This window comes from Hydra viridissima, unplaced genomic scaffold (assembly GCF_058129835.1).
Source record: "Hydra viridissima isolate aposymbiotic clone 2 unplaced genomic scaffold, HvirCarnegie_v1 scaffold_7, whole genome shotgun sequence".
Taxonomy (NCBI): Eukaryota; Metazoa; Cnidaria; class Hydrozoa; order Anthoathecata; family Hydridae; genus Hydra; species Hydra viridissima.
In genome coordinates this window covers 139,024-157,813 of record NW_028324306.1, presented here as the reverse complement: position 1 = coordinate 157,813, position 18,790 = coordinate 139,024, and the positions used below count along the sequence as shown (strand labels likewise).

General features: G+C 29.0%; 2 protein-coding genes across 3 annotated transcripts; one reads left to right on the top strand and one right to left on the bottom strand.

Annotated features, from left to right (window-relative positions):
• The first annotated feature begins 1,461 nt into the window (after positions 1-1,461).
• Positions 1,462-4,922, top strand: LOC145188882 (uncharacterized). Of its 2 annotated transcripts, XM_090092616.1 has the most exons (9): positions 1,462-1,638; positions 2,759-2,954; positions 3,085-3,293; positions 3,506-3,553; positions 3,644-3,733; positions 3,866-3,968; positions 4,042-4,205; positions 4,436-4,592; positions 4,731-4,922. In XM_090092616.1, exons 1-9 carry the CDS (start codon positions 1,630-1,632, stop codon positions 4,850-4,852), a joined length of 1,098 nt encoding a protein of 365 aa, XP_089948742.1. In that variant the 5' UTR covers positions 1,462-1,629; the 3' UTR covers positions 4,853-4,922. The 2 variants fall into 2 exon arrangements, with proteins under 2 accessions (XP_089948742.1, XP_089948743.1); XM_090092617.1 differs by lacking the exons at positions 1,462-1,638; positions 4,731-4,922 and having other exon boundaries at positions 4,042-4,209; positions 4,436-4,575.
• A 5,284-nt stretch (positions 4,923-10,206) lies between these two features.
• Positions 10,207-10,972, bottom strand: LOC145188639 (uncharacterized). Its single transcript, XM_080065115.2, has 3 exons — positions 10,894-10,972; positions 10,667-10,792; positions 10,207-10,548 (listed from the first exon to the last, which is right to left on the bottom strand). The coding sequence occupies exons 1-3, from the start codon at positions 10,969-10,971 to the stop codon at positions 10,261-10,263; spliced, it is 492 nt and encodes a 163-aa protein (XP_079921241.1). The 5' UTR covers position 10,972; the 3' UTR covers positions 10,207-10,260.
• Between the last annotated feature and the right edge of the window lie 7,818 nt (positions 10,973-18,790).

Genomic DNA, 18,790 nt, shown 5'->3' with positions numbered 1-18,790 from the left:
TATATATATATATATATATATATATATATATATATATATATATATATATATATATATATACATTGCATATATATATACATTGTATATATACATTTATATGTATATTATGTATATATATATTCTCATATTTATTTACATTTTTTTAGTATAAAATACATTTAAAATACAATTTATTTTTAATTACTTCTGTATCATATTATTTCTTAAAGGATAAAAAATGGAGTGGGCTGTCAAAGGAGAAAAAAAGGCTTGTCGTTAATGAAGAAGTTGATACTTTTTACAAAAAAGCTCAGGAAGATGCTGCAATTCATGAGGTTGTTGTTAGTTACGATCAAGAAGAGCCCAAGAGTTCTTCGTTAGAAGCAAGTAGCAATAATAGCATTAACCTTGGTAGTTATCGTTCTTTTGAAAGTATCATAGATACAAGCTCAGAAGAAATTAAAAATAAGTCACTTTTAGAGGAAATTCGTGTTTGGGCAATTCAATACAATGTTGAAAATAAAGCATTGGATGATTTGTTAAAAATTCTTATAACAAAACATCCGGAGTTACCTAAATCATGTAAAACACTTTTAAAATGTTCTTCGACCCATTTGAATATCTCAAAGATGGGTAGTGGAGAATTTGTTCACTTTGGCCTAGAAACTGAACTTATTAGGTATATAGAATCTGGTTTGCAAAGCTTTAGGATAAGTTCAGATCGATATAATTTACTTTGCGCTGAAGCTACTCATTTTCATTCTACACTTATCACGTTAACATTTAATATCGATGGGATGCGTTTATTCAAATCCTGCTCTAAATCATTTTGGCCTATTTTAGCAAAAGTTAATGAAAGTACTTGCCTTGAGCCTTTCATTGTATCTCTTTATTTTGGCACAAATAAACCGAATGACCTGAATAAATATTTTTCAGGGATTGTAGAAAACTTGAACAATTTAAAATACCCAATTGTAGTTTCAGGACAGAGGTATCTTATTAGAGCTTTTTGTATTGTAAGTGATGCTCCGGCAAGAGCATTTATAAAGGGTGTAAAGTATTTTAATGGTTACAATGGGTGTGAGTATTGCAGACAAACTGGTAGCTATATTAATGGAAAGGTTGTTTTTGATAATCATGATGCTCCTGCTCGAACTGATCAACAGTTTTTGAATTTTCAAGAAAAAGATCACCAAAAGGAAATGACGGCAATTGGTAGTATTGTACCTCCTGTTACTTGTGTGCCAGCTGAGTACATGCATCTGTTATGTGAAGGTGTGTTCAGAAAACTTTTGTTTTTATGGGTTTCTTCAACATGTGTGTACAAAGGTTCATTTCGCATACCACCGTCTAATCGAGTTGCTTTATCAAATAAGATCGTTGAAAATGGGAAACACATGCCTAAAGAATTTAAACACAGAAAAGTGAGACCATTGGTTGAGATGGACCGATGGAAAGCAACTGAATTTAGAACTTTTTTTATTTATTTGGCACCATTAGTCATGAGATCTTTTCTGCATCCCAGTGTTTATGCTCATACTATGCTTCTCCATTTTGCAGCATTCAATATGCTTGGATCAGATTTTTTACCAATTATGGATAACATTTCCTGGTGTTTGAAGAAATTTGTTACTACGTTTGCAGATCATTATGGTAAAGGTAATTTAGTGTATAACATTCATTGTCTTTTACATTTAGATGAGTTTGTAAAAAACCTTGGTCCACTTGACTTTTGGTCATCATTTCCTTTTGAGAATAAATTAAGGCATATTAAAAAGACCATTAATTCCAACACCAATTGCCTCAAACAGTGCATCAATAATGTAATTAGAAGTTCAATTTTCAAAACATTATCGCCATCTTGCAATAACTTATTTTACTTATCTACACATTCACCAGACAATATATATCTCACCTCTTCTGGAATACTATGTGTTACTTCGTTTGTTACCGATGTTGTGTGTAATGGAAATGTAATGACTTTATATGAAGACGTGTATTCCCATCCATATCCTTCTTCATTTATGCATATAGGTTTGTATAAACACTCAAATAGTAATGTATGCAATGTTTCAATAATTAATAAATGTGTGTGTATTCCTTGTGAGAATAGTATATTTTACATTATTCCATTTGCTTCTAATAAATTGTTTAGTTATTGATCAAAATACCAGAATTATTTATATAAACTATTAGTTTTTGAACAGCATCAAATTTTGAACTGTTTAACAATTGAAGACATTTGTACTTTTAGCACTTATAGTCTTCAATTTAAATCTTGAAAAATGACTTTTATCTAGTTTTTAAATTTTGTATTTAATTTTAAAAAACAGTTTGTTACATAATTAGTTTTATAACCAATTTATATCAGTTGCGTAAAAGATGTTTAATTTTTTTATGAGTTTTTTAGTGTTATTTTTTTATAGGCATTCTTATGAATTTTATATCTATGTAATAAAGATATTTTTTATGAAATAATTATATATAGAAAAGTATGAGTTGTTTTACCTATTTTTTATTTACTTGATATTGTTAATTTATATTGCTATAGTCCTAGCAAGTATTGGGAATTTATATAGTTATTTTACTACTATTACTTATGCAAAATTTTTTTTATTGAATTATGGTAATTCTATTGTAAACATAGTGTCATCAGGGTGGCAAATACCCTGTAAATATTGTGCCAGCCCAAAACGATATTTACTGAAATTATCTTTCCTAATTCCTAGAGTTTTTTATAATATGCACAAATAGTTTATATTATTTATATTTTTTACAGTGTAAAGATATGTTTTATATTGTTCATTTCCTTAACGACAATACTGTGGAGTATGTTCCAAAGGAATGGCTTAATGGAAACAGCGAGTGTATGTGGCCAAAATGTAGCATGACTTCATTAAAAGGAATGCGCTGGAAGAGACAGATTCCCAATAAAGATTGGGAAAGATACAAAATACGAATTTTATCTACTGCAGGTAAAAACACACATATGTGTGTTTGTGTGTGTGTGTGCGTTTAAGTTATACCTGGTTTATTAATATTACTTTAATGCACAATCAACTCACATTTTTGTTACTTTGTACTACTTTGACTACTTTGTTACAGACTGTGAGGAAAGAGCATTAGAAAAGTTAAAAATATCTGAAGAAACAAGTGATCTTGCTTCAGAATATGAAGGTAATTCATGTCGTAGGAAGACAACATCAAAACGATTATCCCCTTCATTATTTGCTTCTCAAATTCATGGCAATATGTCTAGTGAAGATGATTCTGATTTCAACATGCCTACATCTCTTCAGCAGGCTGTCATTTCTGTAAGCTTATAAAGTGAATTTATTAAAAACAAGTTTTTTTCATTAACTTGCTTACGTTAATGAAAAAAATGTTAAATAATTATTTTAAATGTGGAAACGAAAATATTTATTTAAACATGGCTTACTCTTGTTGATTACAATCAACAAATTCTTATTTTCTTAAATTAGATAAAGTTTTACTAGATTTTAATAATTAGCATAAAATATTTTAGACATCAACACCAGGTAGCCAACCATTACTGCCAATACCACATCATGCTGTAAGTATTAAACATGTTGCTTGATAGCAATACTATAAGTTAAAATTTGTTAATGTTATTATTAGACATTTAATTTTGATATATGATTAGAATGTTTTTCGAGAGATGCAACACCAAGGAAAATCTAGTCAAAGCTTTGTGTCATTACTAAATGATCCTGATGAAATAAATTTACCTTCAGTAAGATTTTTGTAAATTTTATTTTAGTAATTATAAGTTTGCTGTTAAGTAGAATAATTATAATTGAAGATCATTAAATTTAAATATGCATAAATGTAATTAAAGTAGAATTTTTTTTAAAAATTATATCAGGAGTTCTTGCCAATGCCATACACCAAAAATTCCACTGACACCCTTACACCAATCACACAGTCAATTGAATACCGATTGTCCTCCATTGAAAATTTACTTAAAGGTGAAAAATCTTTTAAAGTACATATATTAATTTGTCTATCTTTTAAATACTTATAACAGTTCGATTTGATTAGATTTAGTAAAATCTGTAACGTCTGCGACAAAAGAGATTAAACATTTGATAGAGCGTATGCCAATTGGTCATACTGAAGAAAGTTTATTTACGAAATCAAGCAGCATAGAAGAGTTAGATGCTGTTTTGTTGCAATGCCAGGATGAAGAAATGGCCTCACTTTTTGCAAGTTGTACTTAAATATTATTGAAAAACTTTTTAATAAAAACTCCGGTTGCATCCATTGAAAAATTAAAAATTCGAATATTTAACCTTTTTTTAGATAATACAATTTTTTATATAATTTGAATTCATATATAAATTTTATTTTTTAGTAATCACTTATATATATTTATGTATGTGTTTATACACCTTTGTGTACTTTTAAATTGTTTACTTTCTTTTTCTGAATGTAGATTAACTGGCTAGCAACAGCAGGTGGAAAGTATATATCTGATACGGTACGAAACATTTTGAATGTTTTCATGACTGATGAGTTACAGATGAGTTGTTGTCGTACTGGGAAACGCTCAAACAAATATTCAATTGAGGCTTTTGTAAAGTTTATTGCAAGTAAGCAAAGTAGCTATTCCGTTAGAGTTAACCGTTTGTCAAGTACAAGTACTTATTGATAAAGTTGACATTAACCCTTAATAAATTAATTAATTTTTTGTATAATCGAAATAATAAATAATAATAAACTGATTTTAGTTGCTGTTCGAAGGCATTGCAAAAATGCTACAGACAAAGATGTCAATGAAGCCATCACCGCTTCACTGCATAACTCAGCAGATCGTGGTGGTAGACGTATGCATCGAGAGAAGAATGAATAAATAAATTTAATGAAAAGTTATTGTAAATAAATAAAATGTTTGTAAATAAATTTATAACAAAAAGCAAGAAGCATATTATTATATATATATATATATATATATATATATATATATATATATATATATATATATATATATATATATATATATATATATATATCAGATTTCATGTAAAAAGTTAGTGTACTTTCGTTCTGAAAGTGGTTTTGAGCGATATAAGTACTATTGCCACACGTGAGCCACCCCAACGCCATCCCATAATGAGTAGTGGTAAATATATGGCTAATATATACTTCCCACACGTGGGCCAGATGAACCTTTGCGCACAGATGAAGTGTGGCTTTCGTTCTTATTTAGTGTGGTTTTAGTGCTATAAGCATTAAACCCACCTATGGCCCGCACTAAAGCCATCCCATTAAGAAGTGTGGTAATGATATGGCTAGCAAATGCTTCCCACGCGTGGGCCATTTGAACTTTTGCGCACAAATTAAGAGTGGCATTTGTTCTTAATTAGTGTGGTTTTATTGCTATAAACATTAAAGCCACATATGGGACGCATCAGCGCCATCCCATAAAGGAGAGTGGGAAATATATGGTTAACATGCAATTGCCATATATGGCCCACGTTAAATTTTCTTGTCGGGTAGGTATTCTATTGTGCGATATACTTTTTGTTAACATTGTTTAAATAAATCAGAGGCTGGGATTAAATAAAAATCTTGTTTTATTTTAGAAAGGGTTAAAAACTGGTCCAGTTTATCAACACAAACTTTACGTGTGCCTGCTCTAGTTGTAGTTTTTCTACATCTGCCTCGTGTTTCAAGTTTTAGCTTTCCACCCAATAGCATTTATTACATTTCAGCAAAATATTAAGTTAAATAATTGTAAATAAACTCATGAACACACCGTAAAATGTTGAAGCCTGATGTATAAAAACATTTTAACTTAAAACAAACGTTGATGATGCTACAGTTAAACGGCCTAAAATAATATTTAAACAAAAATTTTAAATAGTGTGACGTCATGATAAACCTCTTCAGGGTGCTTATTCACAACTCTTTCGTAAGTCAAAAATTTGCGTAAGTTTTGGCGTAAGTTCAAAGTTACGCAAAGTCATATTCACAAACTTTGCCTAAGCAAAAACTTAAGTTTTTGCGTAAGTTTTTACTTACGCAAAAAGTCTAAAAAACGGTATTCACAACATTTTCCTAAAAAGTGCTCAGCGAAGTTTACGCAAGAAAAGTTACGTCTGCTATTTTCTGACTTACGTTTGGCGTAACTTTAAATCATCTAATATTAAAAAATGGCGTTTTAATTATTGTAAAAGATTTCAGATTTTGTTTGTAACTGCCAATAAATTATATACTTATATTAATATTATACTGCTATACGTAAGTTATTTACTTAAAAAATACAGCTATAACCTTTTTTTTAACAACAACAACAACAATAGAAATATAATATATTGCTATTGTTGTTGTAAAAAAAAAGGTTATAGTTGTATTATTTAAGAAATAACTTAACGTATGTTAATATATGGAAAATATATTATTATATTTACCAAAAATATAGAAGTACTACATAAGCTTGTTTTAAGGTGAAAAAAATATATACATAACATTTTATATAATGGATGGTTCACTCTAAATTGAACCATCTATTAGATGGTTCAATTTAGAGTGAACCATCCATTATATAAAATGATATCTATATATTTTTTTCACCTTAAAACAAGCTTATGTAGTACTTCTATATTTTTGGTAAATATAATAATATATTTTCCATATATTAACATACGTTAAGTTATTTCTTAAATAATACATTTCTTAAATAATACATACGTATTAGACTAATACCATATAAGAGAGCTAGCTCTCTTATATGGTACTATATATATGGAGAGCTCTCTAGAGAGCTCTCTTATATGGTATTAGATGGTTCACACTAGAGCAAACCATCCATTATATAGAATGATAATATGATTATATAGATATAGAATGATAATATAGATATTATATAGATATGAGAGCTCTTATAGCTTGGCTAAAACAAGGAGAGCGACCATAGTAATACTATGGTCGCTCTCCCTGTTTTAGTTTGTATAACATATAGTTTTATTATGTTGTATATGTATACAATTGTAATATTTATATAATTTAGTATATGTTTTAGTTTGTATATAATATAGTTGTGTTATAATACAACCATAAGGTATTATAGTATAGATATATCCTATAGTTTTGTAGATAACTTAATGATATATATGAGAGTTATTAAGATAACTTAATGATTATATATGATATATCCATATTAGTATGAATATTTCATATAGATTTGTAGTAAGCCAATAACTTAGTAAGTAAGTTAAGTTACCTTAATAGCTATTTATTGTCATATTACAAAACTATATGATATATCCATACTATATTAACTTATGGTTGTATTATAATACAACTATATTATATACAATACTATACAAATACTATATACAAATCTATATACAATAATATTATTGAAGTATATACTTTATACTCTTGTCTCTCTCTCTATTATGTTACTCTCTATTACTATATTACTATAATCTCTCTATTACCTCTAAATATTCTATAAATATTACCTCTCTCTCAGAAAGAGAGAGAGTTAATATTTGTGCTAATATAGATGCAATATTATTTAGGCATTTTATTATATAAACAGAGTAAATGGGGTTTAATGCCCCATAGGGCTTAATACCCCACTTTACCCTACATATAATAATAATGTACAATATTCATCAAAGTCTTTTAGTAATAATATATATTACTAATACATGTACATATATTAAATTTAATATACACATAGATTTTGTTACTATATGTTACTCATACATACACACGTATTTAATATATGTGTATGTGTGAGTAACATCATTGTTACTCATACATTTTTACACACACATTTTATTATAATAAAATATGTGTATATTAAATTTAATATATGTATATATATTAGTTATATCAACACCGTGTTTATCAATAACGTGTTCATTGCGCATAATAATAATATTATTATTAGGTGCAATAAATACGTTATTGATTTAAAATTACTAATTTAGTAATATATACAGAATAATATTATATGATTTTATATAGAATAGCATATTAAATTAGCTATTTGAAATGCTATTTGAAATATTCTAGTTAAAATGGATATTCAAATGATTCAAGAAATTGTATTCCAAAATCAAAATTGGCGAAAGGCTCATCGTGCTGTCCTTAATGATTTTTCAGATGTTGAATGTCGTCAGAAATTTCGTTTACCGTTGCGTAAAATATCTGAGATTGTTAACACTCTACAGGATGATCTGTCTTCAACAACTGGCCAAAACAATTCCATTTTACCAGAAACTAAAGTACTTGTATCTTTAAGGTTTCTAGCAACAGGAAGCTTTCAAAATCCAATAGGTAAGAATTATATTATGTGTATATATTTATATATGTTATTGAAATGTATTTAAAAATACTTAAAAAAAAGTAAACATGTTAGCTAATGCTTCACTTAATTGATATTAGTCCAGTGTTTAGATTATAAATGTACGTTCTTTAAGAGACAAAAACCAAACATGATTTTTTAAATTAACAGAACATATTAATTTTTTTAGAATAACTGCAATTTCACAAAACTATGTATTATTTTGTAAGGTTAAAAGTTAAGGTCACACATCTTGTATAAAATCACAGTTTTTATTCAAGAATTTTCCGTAAACATAAACAATTCATAAATTCAATCATAAACTACATCTGAATGAAGCTATGAAAGTTTATTATTTTTTAATTTTAGGCGACACTTCTGAGATGAGCCAGGCTAGCACTAGCCGAATAATCCATCAGTTTTGTGAGTCATTTATGCAACACTACAGCTACCTTGTCAAATGGTACAGTAGTCAAGAAGAAATAACTAAAGTGAAACAAAGTTATTTTGAGGCTTGTGGAGTAAAGGGTCTTTTGGGCCTAATTGATGGTACAATGGTGCCCATCAAAGGAGTCACTGGGGCTGATGAGCCAGCTTTTATTTGCAGGTAAAAAATAGTTTTTAAATGAGCCAAAGTAATCTTTAAATAGGCTTGAGTAGTATACAAATTACTATTAAATAATATGATTGACATTTTTATTTTTTTTTTATTCAGTATTTATTACTGTAGGATCTAAATGATCATATTGAAGAGTTAAAATTCTAGTTCCTAATTATAGTTATAGTGTAATTATACATTTTAACTTATAAAAATTCGTTCATTTTGCTTATTAATATGTTTTGCTTCATTTTTTAGAAAAGGCTATTCAGCTATAAATTGCCAATTTGTTGTCGATTATGATGGACAGTTCAGAGATGTAGTAATTAAATATCCAGGATCATGTCATGATGCTTTTGTTTATTCAAATTCTACTTTAAAACAAACGATGGAAGCTGATCCAGTTGCAGGTTTTCTTTTTGGTGATTCAGGATACGGGTTATCGCCAGTCATGATTACACCATTTAGTCCTGCAATTACCCCTGAAGAAATGTTTTTCAACAAAACCCACTCAAGGGTTCGAAGTAGAATAGAACGTTGTATTGGCAGTCTCAAAAACAGGTGGAGATGTCTACATAAAAGTGGCGGAACTCTTCAATATTCTCCTACCAAGTGCTTGAGAATATGTGCAATTCATTGGGTTTAGAAGAGCCAGATAATGTAGTAGCTAGCGACGATGCAGTTGGTAACACTGAGATGATAACAGATAATAACAGCACTGAAAATAATAGTAATTTTTATCACGTTGGTCGAAGACAAATCAACCAAATTCGACTTGGTTTAACTAGATGAAATGATTTGAAAAACTATATGTTTGCCAATAGACATCCCCATGTTTTATAACGTTGTGTTATTAAATAAAACTGTTATTTAAAAAAAAAAAGCTTTCTTTATTTAAGAAATTTAGTGTGTAAAATAAAAATCTTTTTTTAAACTTTAATAATGATATTTATGTCTATGTTTTTGTGCGATGTCTACGTCTATAAGTTCATATGGGATTGTATAAATTAATTTTTGTTTTATTTTGAAAAGATGTTAAATTAATCAACAAATATAAAATAACATTCAATTTATTAAAACTATAATATTGATTTGATTATTCTAAGATGCTATTAATGTGCAAAGGGTCTTAAAAATTTAGCTTTTGTTTTTAAATCAACATTAGAACAAATTATTTTAAATCAATAATAGAACAGCTATGCTATTCACTTAAGAATTTTTTTTGTTTCATGTTTCATTTTTTGCCATTCGAACATTCGTTTTTAGCTAATGATGAACATTTTTAACTATTATTAGGTAATAAATAAAATTAATAACAAATCAATTTATTAGATAATATGAATTAGATAATGTACATTTATTAATTATTTGAGATTGCTGAAGCGATTTCTTTCAGGGAATTAGTCATCTTTTCAGATGACTCCGCGAGACTTTTTGTTGACTCTGCAATGCATCTTAAGGTGTCGCCAATACTTTCCAAAAGTGGTTGATCAGTTAGAATAGTTGGCTTAAGAGCAGACGCTATTTGCTGTCCGGTTTCAATAATTTGTTGACCAAGCTTGGACATGTTTATCATATAGTTATCTACATTTGATGGCGATAACTTTCGTTTTTTAGAGGACTTTAGTGACTGTTTACACTCGACATTCTAAAATTAAATTTAAATTCGATGTTAAGAAATAAAACAATTTTAAACATAAGTAGTAGTTTATTTATTTTATTTACTTTTGTTGTAAAACAAAAATAATTTAAAGGGAGTGATGCACCTGTTTTGTAAAAATTGGCTCAACAGACGCTTTGTCTTGTATTGTCAAAAACGTAGGAGAACTAGTTGATGCAGTGGAACTTAGCAATTCTTTGGTAATTGAGGATGTATCGTGCAACAATGGTGTCTATAATTCAATATGAGTACTGATTACTGCCAAAAATTGAAAAGAACACTTGGGATCAAAATACAAATAACATATTTTTTGGGAAAATAATATAAAAATACTTTTTTGGACTCTTTTGAACTAGATTGCACGATATTCTCTTTGTAAATCTCATTATCGTTGCAATCTGAAGACTGCATATTGTTGCTAAATTATACAAGTTATATATATATATATATATATATATATATATATATATATATATATATATATATATATATATATTCAAGTAATTATTTTATCTTAATAGCTGCTCAATATTCATCTTTTAAGTTAATAAACTAGTTCAAAATAGAAAATATAGCCATCATATAAATGAGCTTAACTTTTAAAGTTGGGTTAGCATCAAAGAAATATATAAAGTAAGATTTTTTATATGGGAAAATTTAAATATGATTTTGTTTACAATGTTTTAAAATGGTTATGCTATTAATTCATGCTGAACAATTATTCATGGTTTATATATATATCTTTTTTTTAGATTGTCTTGATAGGTTAAAGAGACTTAGATGTAGTGAATCACTGGTATTTAAAACTGACTGGTTATTTGTTAAAAGATCAGTTATTTAGAAAATGAAAAGTTGAATCAGACTATTTTTTTTTGTTACTCAGTTTTTTCTTCAATAGTGAAAAAATAAGAAAACACTACTTTTTACTTAAACAATACTTTTTATTTAAACACTACTTTTTATTTAAAAGTATAAATTGATTTATTTCAGACCTTCGCAACATCACAAGTTCATTAAATTCTTTCAGATAGAGTCAGGTGAAAAGTGTCAAGTGTGACATGTATCTCAACCTGTGCAGCATTATTTTAAAAAGCACCTACAACTTTTTTACTTTTGAATATGCAAGCAAAGAAAATATCTATTGTTTAGTGCATATTTCGTTAGTTTTTTTTTGTTATTGTTGCTGCTGTTGATTTCCTAAAAACCGTTGTGTGACCTAACAAAGTTTTACGCTATAAGAAAGTCCTTATATAACAAATAATAAATTTTGTATATAATAAAATAAATGTTGTTTTATATGATTATTCCACCAGTATATTTTGTCTTTACATTTTTTATTATACAATATACAGGCTTCCCACAGTCCTGGAAAGTCCTGAAATTTGATGAGTGTCCTGGAAAGTCCTGGAAAGTCCTGGAACTTTTCATTTTTTCTCTTAAATCCTGGAAAAGTCCTGGAATTTTTTAATTCAAGGATTTAAATTTCAAAATTTTTAACCATATTTTTAAGTTACATGGGTTCTATAGTTAAAATTTTAAACTAATTTTAAGTTAAATTTTATAGTTCTGATTTATGAATAATATCATAATCAAGAATATTTTCCCTCTCACCAATGTAATCATATTTTGATTAAGAAAAATATTTCAAAATGTAAAGTATAGAACACAGTTGGTTGCTTCTATTTAATATATTTGTAAAAATGCTTGACATGATAAGAATTATATGATTGATTGAGATTTTTTCATATTTTGAATTTTTAAATTAGTTAAATGTTTATAGCGTAGTTTAAATTGCAGTCAGTTTTTAAAACTGTGTTTAGATTTTTTCAAAATGTTTTTTCTTTTAGTGTAGTAGATTTAAAAAATGCCTAAGAATCAGTGTGCATTTCAAGAAAAATGGTTATATGATGATCAATTTAAACTCTGGGTTTGGAAGATAAATGAAACAATGGCTAAGTGTATCTATTGCTTTAGTAAAATTAATGTTTCTAACATGGGAGAGGCTGCATTAACATCGCACATGAGAAGCATATTAAAAGAAAACCTTTAGAGCAAACCATTAAATCATATTTATCACCTTTAACTTCCCCACCTTCTATTCTAGAAACTTGTTCTGAAGCTATATCACAATCAAGCAATTCAAAAACAATTGATCAATTCTTTATAGGATCATTGACACTTGAAGCTGAGATACACTGGGTTTTAAATACTGTTTACTCGAGACATTCAATGAATACCTCATCAAGTTCTGGAGAATGTGATAATAGCTGATCGTTATGAAACTTTATTATTACGTTTATAAAATTCTTGTCATTAAAGTTAATTGATGTAAGTTATGAGTCAAGTCATACGCTATTTTTGTAGTTGTCGTATTTACATTTTATGACTTGACTAATAACTTAGTCAAGTCGTACGCTATTTTTGTACATAATTACGCCCTCGAGAATTTTTTGTTTCTGTATAAAAGTTGTAAAAGAATTGAATAAAAAACAGTAGAAAATAAAAGTAAACAAAGTTGTTGTATTTACAAGCTATTTCGGCAGTATGGCATCCATGGCAAAAATGATTGGAAAATTTGATGGATCTGGAGATGTTGTAGTGTGGTTCAAAAAGATCAAGCTGGTGGGAGAGCTGCAAAAGTTGGGCGATCTTTCATTGATCATTCCGTTGTTTCTTGAAGGCAGTGCGTTCGCATTATATGAGCAACTTGGGGAGAGCCAAAAAACTTCCGCTAAGGACATTGAAAAAGCCCTACTAGATGCATTTGCAGTTGATGGTTTCCAAGCTTACGAGCAGTTCAGAGATCGGAGATGGAATGACGGTGAATCTGTCGATGTGTATTTGGCCAGTTTGCGTCAACTTATGAATTTGGCCGATATTGAAAGCGAAGAATTATTGCTAAGAGCGTTCATAACTGGATTGCCGGGTGAAATTTCGAAGCAGCTACGAGCACAAGTGAAAATATTTGGGATCAGTTTACAGGATGCATTGAACCATGCAAGAGTACTCATGACGGAAAAAACAAAAGAAGAGTATGTTTCAACAACTATCTCTGAGTTCCATAAAAATGTTAAGAAACCATCCGCTACTGATGTTATCTGCTACAACTGTGGCAAATCTGGACATGTTGCTCGAATCTGTTTTTCGAAGAAACAAAATGTCAGTGATGGGATAAAATGTTTCAGGTGTGGAAAATCTGGACACATTGCAAGATTTTGTTTGTTGCATCAGGGAAACTCAAATGGGGAATCGCCAGCGCCAGCTGTTTCCGTAAACAACTAACGGCGCTTCCAATATGCACTGTGCAGGTGAACACCTTTGCTTGGAAAGCACTGGTCGACACTGGATGTACCCGAACTATTATCTCAAACAACATGGCTCGGAAAGCTGGTGTTCGTATTAGAAGACATGATATAATGGTGTTGGCTGTTAATGGAGAAGTTGTGAAAACGGAGGGAGAAGCTACAGTAACATTAATCATTGAAGGAAAAAAGCTCAAAGCATTAGTAATGATTCTAAAAAGTGTTGTCAACGGTATTGATGCTATTATTGGTATGGATGTCATTAATCGCTGTGGAGGAGTGCACTTGTACAATGGAAAAATTGAATTTGGTTTTGTTTCAATTTATACAGAGAAACAAATTGTTGGTATAAATGACAAGGATTTTGATGCTTACTTTGATGGTACAAAGTGGACTGCTAAATATAAATGGAAACAAGGTCAACCACAACTAAGAAATTCTGTCGCGCAGTACAAGGTAAAACCCCAGTTGATACTTCAATTTAATAATGAGATGGACTTATGGGTGAAAAATGGCTGGTTGAAACCATGCAACAAAGAAGAAGAAAGTACAGAAGGGATTGTCCCGTTAATGGCTGTTGAGCAGGAAAATAAAGGAAAGGTACGACCTGTTCTGGACTTTCGCGAATTGAATCAGTACGTTAATTCGCATAATGCCACAAGTGATGCATGTGATGAAAAAGTTAGAGAATGGAGAACTCTTGGTGACAAATTTGCAACACTCGATCTTAGATGCGCGTATATGCAAGTACACATCGATCCGAGTTTGTGGGAGCATCAGAGGGTAATCTACAAAGAAGAAAAATACTATCTTACACGTCTTGGTTTTGGGTTAAATTCTGCTCCAAAAATAATGTCTTCAATCTTAGGCAGCGTGTTGAATCCAGATGCAGATATTAGTGAAGCAACTGACCACTACATTGACGATATAATTGTTAATTTGGAAAAAACATCAGTTGAAAAGATCGTAAATCATTTGGCGCGTTATGGATTGGTAACCAAAGAGCCACTAAATGTATCAAATTTGATATTACAGATCTAATATCAATTTATTTTTGTAAGCTTGAAACCGGTTGCTAGGTTCACCTGAACTGCATAGCAACAGTAAACTTTGCTTAGTTACCATTTGTTAGGTTGTTCTTACCTCAGAAAATTTATCTATTGACTAATTTTTTTTATTGTGGTATATATTTATCATATTTAAAGTATTCACCTGTTCCTTATAACTATAAAATATCAAGCCAATCAACAAACATAAAATAATTTTAATCAAAAAAAATAAGTGCAACTGGAAATTAACAAACTTTTTCTATTTATAAAACAAAGTCTCTTAAAATCGGTCCTTCAAAGAATTTTAACACATCACTAGGAAAGATTTTAGAATTTTTCTCAATTAAAATACAATACAGGAAAGAAATGATACAGATGTTGTTATAACTAGAGTTTACTCTAAAGAGAGAGAGAACCCAATATGACAATATTTTTGAAATTTATTAGAATTAGCTTTAAATGAGTAATTTGTTAAAATAAGAATCACATACAATATTTTAATGATTCTTGAAGATATATTATGGGTGTTTCTTAAAAAGTTTCTTTCAAAATTTTTCATAAAACTTTTTAAGACATGTACAAAAAAAAATCTGCGCGTATTCTGATGTGGTGTTTACGGAAACCGCGCATCATTTTAAATAGCTAGTTGTTTTAAAATGTCTTCATATTAATGTTATTTAAAATTTAAACAACTCTGATATAAAAACAATTAGTTTTTATTGAAATGCCATCAAATCAAGATAAGAAGCGAGAAAAAATTTTGCAATTTCTAGTTGAAAATCTTGGTGTATCAAACAATTCAATTTCTAAAGAGCTGCAGATTGCTTTGAGAACAGTGAAGACCGTTGTGAAACGATTTAAGGACAATGGTACAATCAGAAGAAAATCAGGAAGTGGAAGAATAAAAATGTTTTTTTAGACGAGATCTTGGTAAAAAAAATGAAAGATGCCTCAGACAGAAAACCGGAGAATTGTGTTCGAACTTTAGCGAATAAACTTAAGACAAGTGCTTCCACTTTACAAAGAGTAAAGAGAAATTGTGGCTATAAAAAGAAAAAAACTCCTCGTCGTGAAGAAAAGCAAGAAAATGTCGCAATTCGATGTTCAAAGCTGCTCTATAAAAAATTATGCGCTAAAAAATCTTGTTTGATTATTGAAAATGAAACTTATTGTACTGCATATTTCCGATCTCTTCCAGGACACCAATATTATTCAGCAATTAATTGCAAGAAACTGAATTCTAACTATAAATGCATTGGAATGCAAAAATTCGCTGAAAAATTCTTAGTTTGGCAAGCAATTTGTGAATGTGGTGAAAGAAGCTCTTGTTTTGTGACTACGGGAACAATTAACACCAAAATATACATAAAAGAATGCCTCAAGAAACGTCTTTTGCCGTTTTTAAGAACACACACGGGTAACCCGTTATTTTGATACAATTTAGCATCATGTCACTACTCTGGGATAACTTTAAACTGGCTTAGAGAACGTAAAGTAGGTTACGTTGAAAAACACTGCAATCCACCAAATAGTCCCGAACTACGTCCTATCGAAAGATATTGGGCTCTTGTCAAAAGAAAACTAAGGTTCAATGTAAAAGAAGCCAAAAACATTTAAGACTTTAAAAATAAATGGATTAGAGCTACCAAGAAAGTCCAGCCGAAGACTTTGCAAAAGTTGATGTCGAGTGTAAAACGCAAAGTGCGTGTGTTCTCACCTACAAAACTTCACAAGCTTTCTTATGTGAAATTTAATAATATTAATATATGTACTTTCAAAATATATATAACATTCAACATCGAAATACAATAGTTAAATAAATATCACTTACAATGTCCGCGCAGATTTTTCCTGAAACATCTCTTAAAATATATACATAGTTTTTTAGCCTTATATTAGTTATTTGAGTTTCCTGAGCTTCCAGAATATAAAATAACCCAATTTTTTAAAATATTTTGTAAAATAAGCTTTCTTTCTCTTTAATTGCCCTCTCATCATCCAAAAGTATTCGTTTCGGAATCTTTTTTATTATTGTTCATCAGTCTTAAAGTTGCTAAACGTACTGTGCAAGTTTATGATGATGATACAAATTTAGACAGTATAAAGTTCTTATAAATATTTCATGCTTTTATGTTTATTCACCAGGTTACGGTCTATTTTATTGGTTTTCAAGTGTGTTACAAATAAAATTTTGTTTTCATTTATTTCTTTCATAAAGAAAAAAACAAAATTAGCATGTAATATGCAATAGACGATGACTTAGAATTTTTTCCATATAGTTATAGATTCTTTATTTCGATTGTGTACAGTTACTCTCTCGGATGCTTAATACAAGAAGGAATCTAAATAACTGAGAGGGTATAAGTTATCAAGTCTTTTGATAGCTTCACTTCTTAGCTTTTGTTATTCTTTGTTTAGTTAATTGCAAATCTCTGACTGAGTCGCGCCATTCATATGTTGTATATAAGAAAATGATCTATATTTAATATATTGGGTTAAACTTTTATAAGCTTCTTGTTACTTTTTTTTTTTTTTTTTTCATTTATATTGAACTTGGTGTTTTTAATCAAAGATTTGGCAAGTTAATCATAGATTAGGCAAGTTACTAAGATTTTTCTTCTCTAGACTGCTTCAACTAATTATTAATTTAGCTTTTAGCAAACAGTTGTTATTTGCTTTTACTCTATATTGCCTGGAGAATATATAGACTTAGAGTACAAACTGAGCAATTCTGGGAAAAACAAGTTCCTGTTTTTAAAAGTTGAAAAATGTAACAAATGTTTTTTTTTTTTTTTTTTTCTCTAAAACTTATTTTAAGATATTGTATAGATATTGGTTACAAAAACATTTCAGGATGTATGATAAAAACTTAACACACTAAGAATTTTCGTGAATTTCATTAGCGTAATATTATAGAGAACCAAACAGGACTTTTCTTTTCAAAAAATCCGTTATTGTAATGCTTAGTGTACATGCTTGAATTTTTAATATAAAAAATAGGTTTCATTTATATTGAATATTTGTGGTTTTGGCCATAGCTGGCTCACTCGAAGACAAATTATAAAGTGTTAAATGTAAACAGTCTGCGCACCATTTAATGTGATTAAAAATGGAGCAATCTGCTTTGAGTACAGCATATATTTTATCATTTTATATCCTTTGATAAAAATCTGTGTTTTTTAGAAGTAAATAAACTGAATTAATAGCATTATACGTAAGTTTTATACGTAAGTCAAATCCCAATATATGTATTCTAATGATCTAACTTAAACAAAACGACCAATGAATGACCACATTTTTAAACTGACATATGAGGTCAGTCTTTCATAATGCAAAAGGATTGTTATGCAATTACTCTTCAGAGAAAATATTATTTTAAAATTATCCCAGCCTTTTGCTAAATTAATTCAATTGGGATAACAATAGAAATAATTTTTCGCAAATGCATCAAATATGTTAAAAAACCCCAGAGTTAGTTATCAACAAGTCCTATTTGCATCAGTTTAGTAGCTTGTTTAAACGGTGATTTAAGAAGATTTTAAGTTTTGACATTTCTATTTTCTAATATCATTGTCAAAAATTACGAATATTGTCTTGTAAGTTTTCCAAAGAAATAGACGATCCTTTTTTTTTATGAAACTTATATATATTTTATAGACCCTAAGTTAAAATTTAGTAGCAAATACACGCATCAATTTTTTTTTATTACTTAAACTATTTTTCGCTATAGAAATTCTAGCTCCAATGTGCGAGCGCCAATATCTAGGATATGTAAGTGATGAATGAGGTGACCATTTTAACCAGGATAAATCAGCTATAAAAAGGACTTTTCAGGATTTAGCTATTAAAAATTCGGAAAATTTACTTTGAAATAAACCA

Bases quoted from the DNA above. Each gene is read 5' to 3' on its own strand.
- LOC145188639 (XM_080065115.2), bottom strand. From the start codon at position 10,971: ATGCAGTCTTCAGATTGCAACGATAATGAGATTTACAAAGAGAATATC. The intron at 10,793-10,893 runs GTATTTTTATAT...ATTGAATTATAG, and splicing joins GTTCAAAAGAGTCCAAAAAA to ACACCATTGTTGCACGATAC. The intron at 10,549-10,666 runs GTGCATCACTCC...ATTTAATTTTAG, and splicing joins AGCCAATTTTTACAAAACAG to AATGTCGAGTGTAAACAGTC.
- LOC145188882 (XM_090092616.1), top strand. The intron at 3,554-3,643 runs GTAAGTATTAAA...ATATATGATTAG, and splicing joins TGCCAATACCACATCATGCT to AATGTTTTTCGAGAGATGCA. The intron at 3,969-4,041 runs GTGAAAAATCTT...CGATTTGATTAG, and splicing joins CATTGAAAATTTACTTAAAG to ATTTAGTAAAATCTGTAACG.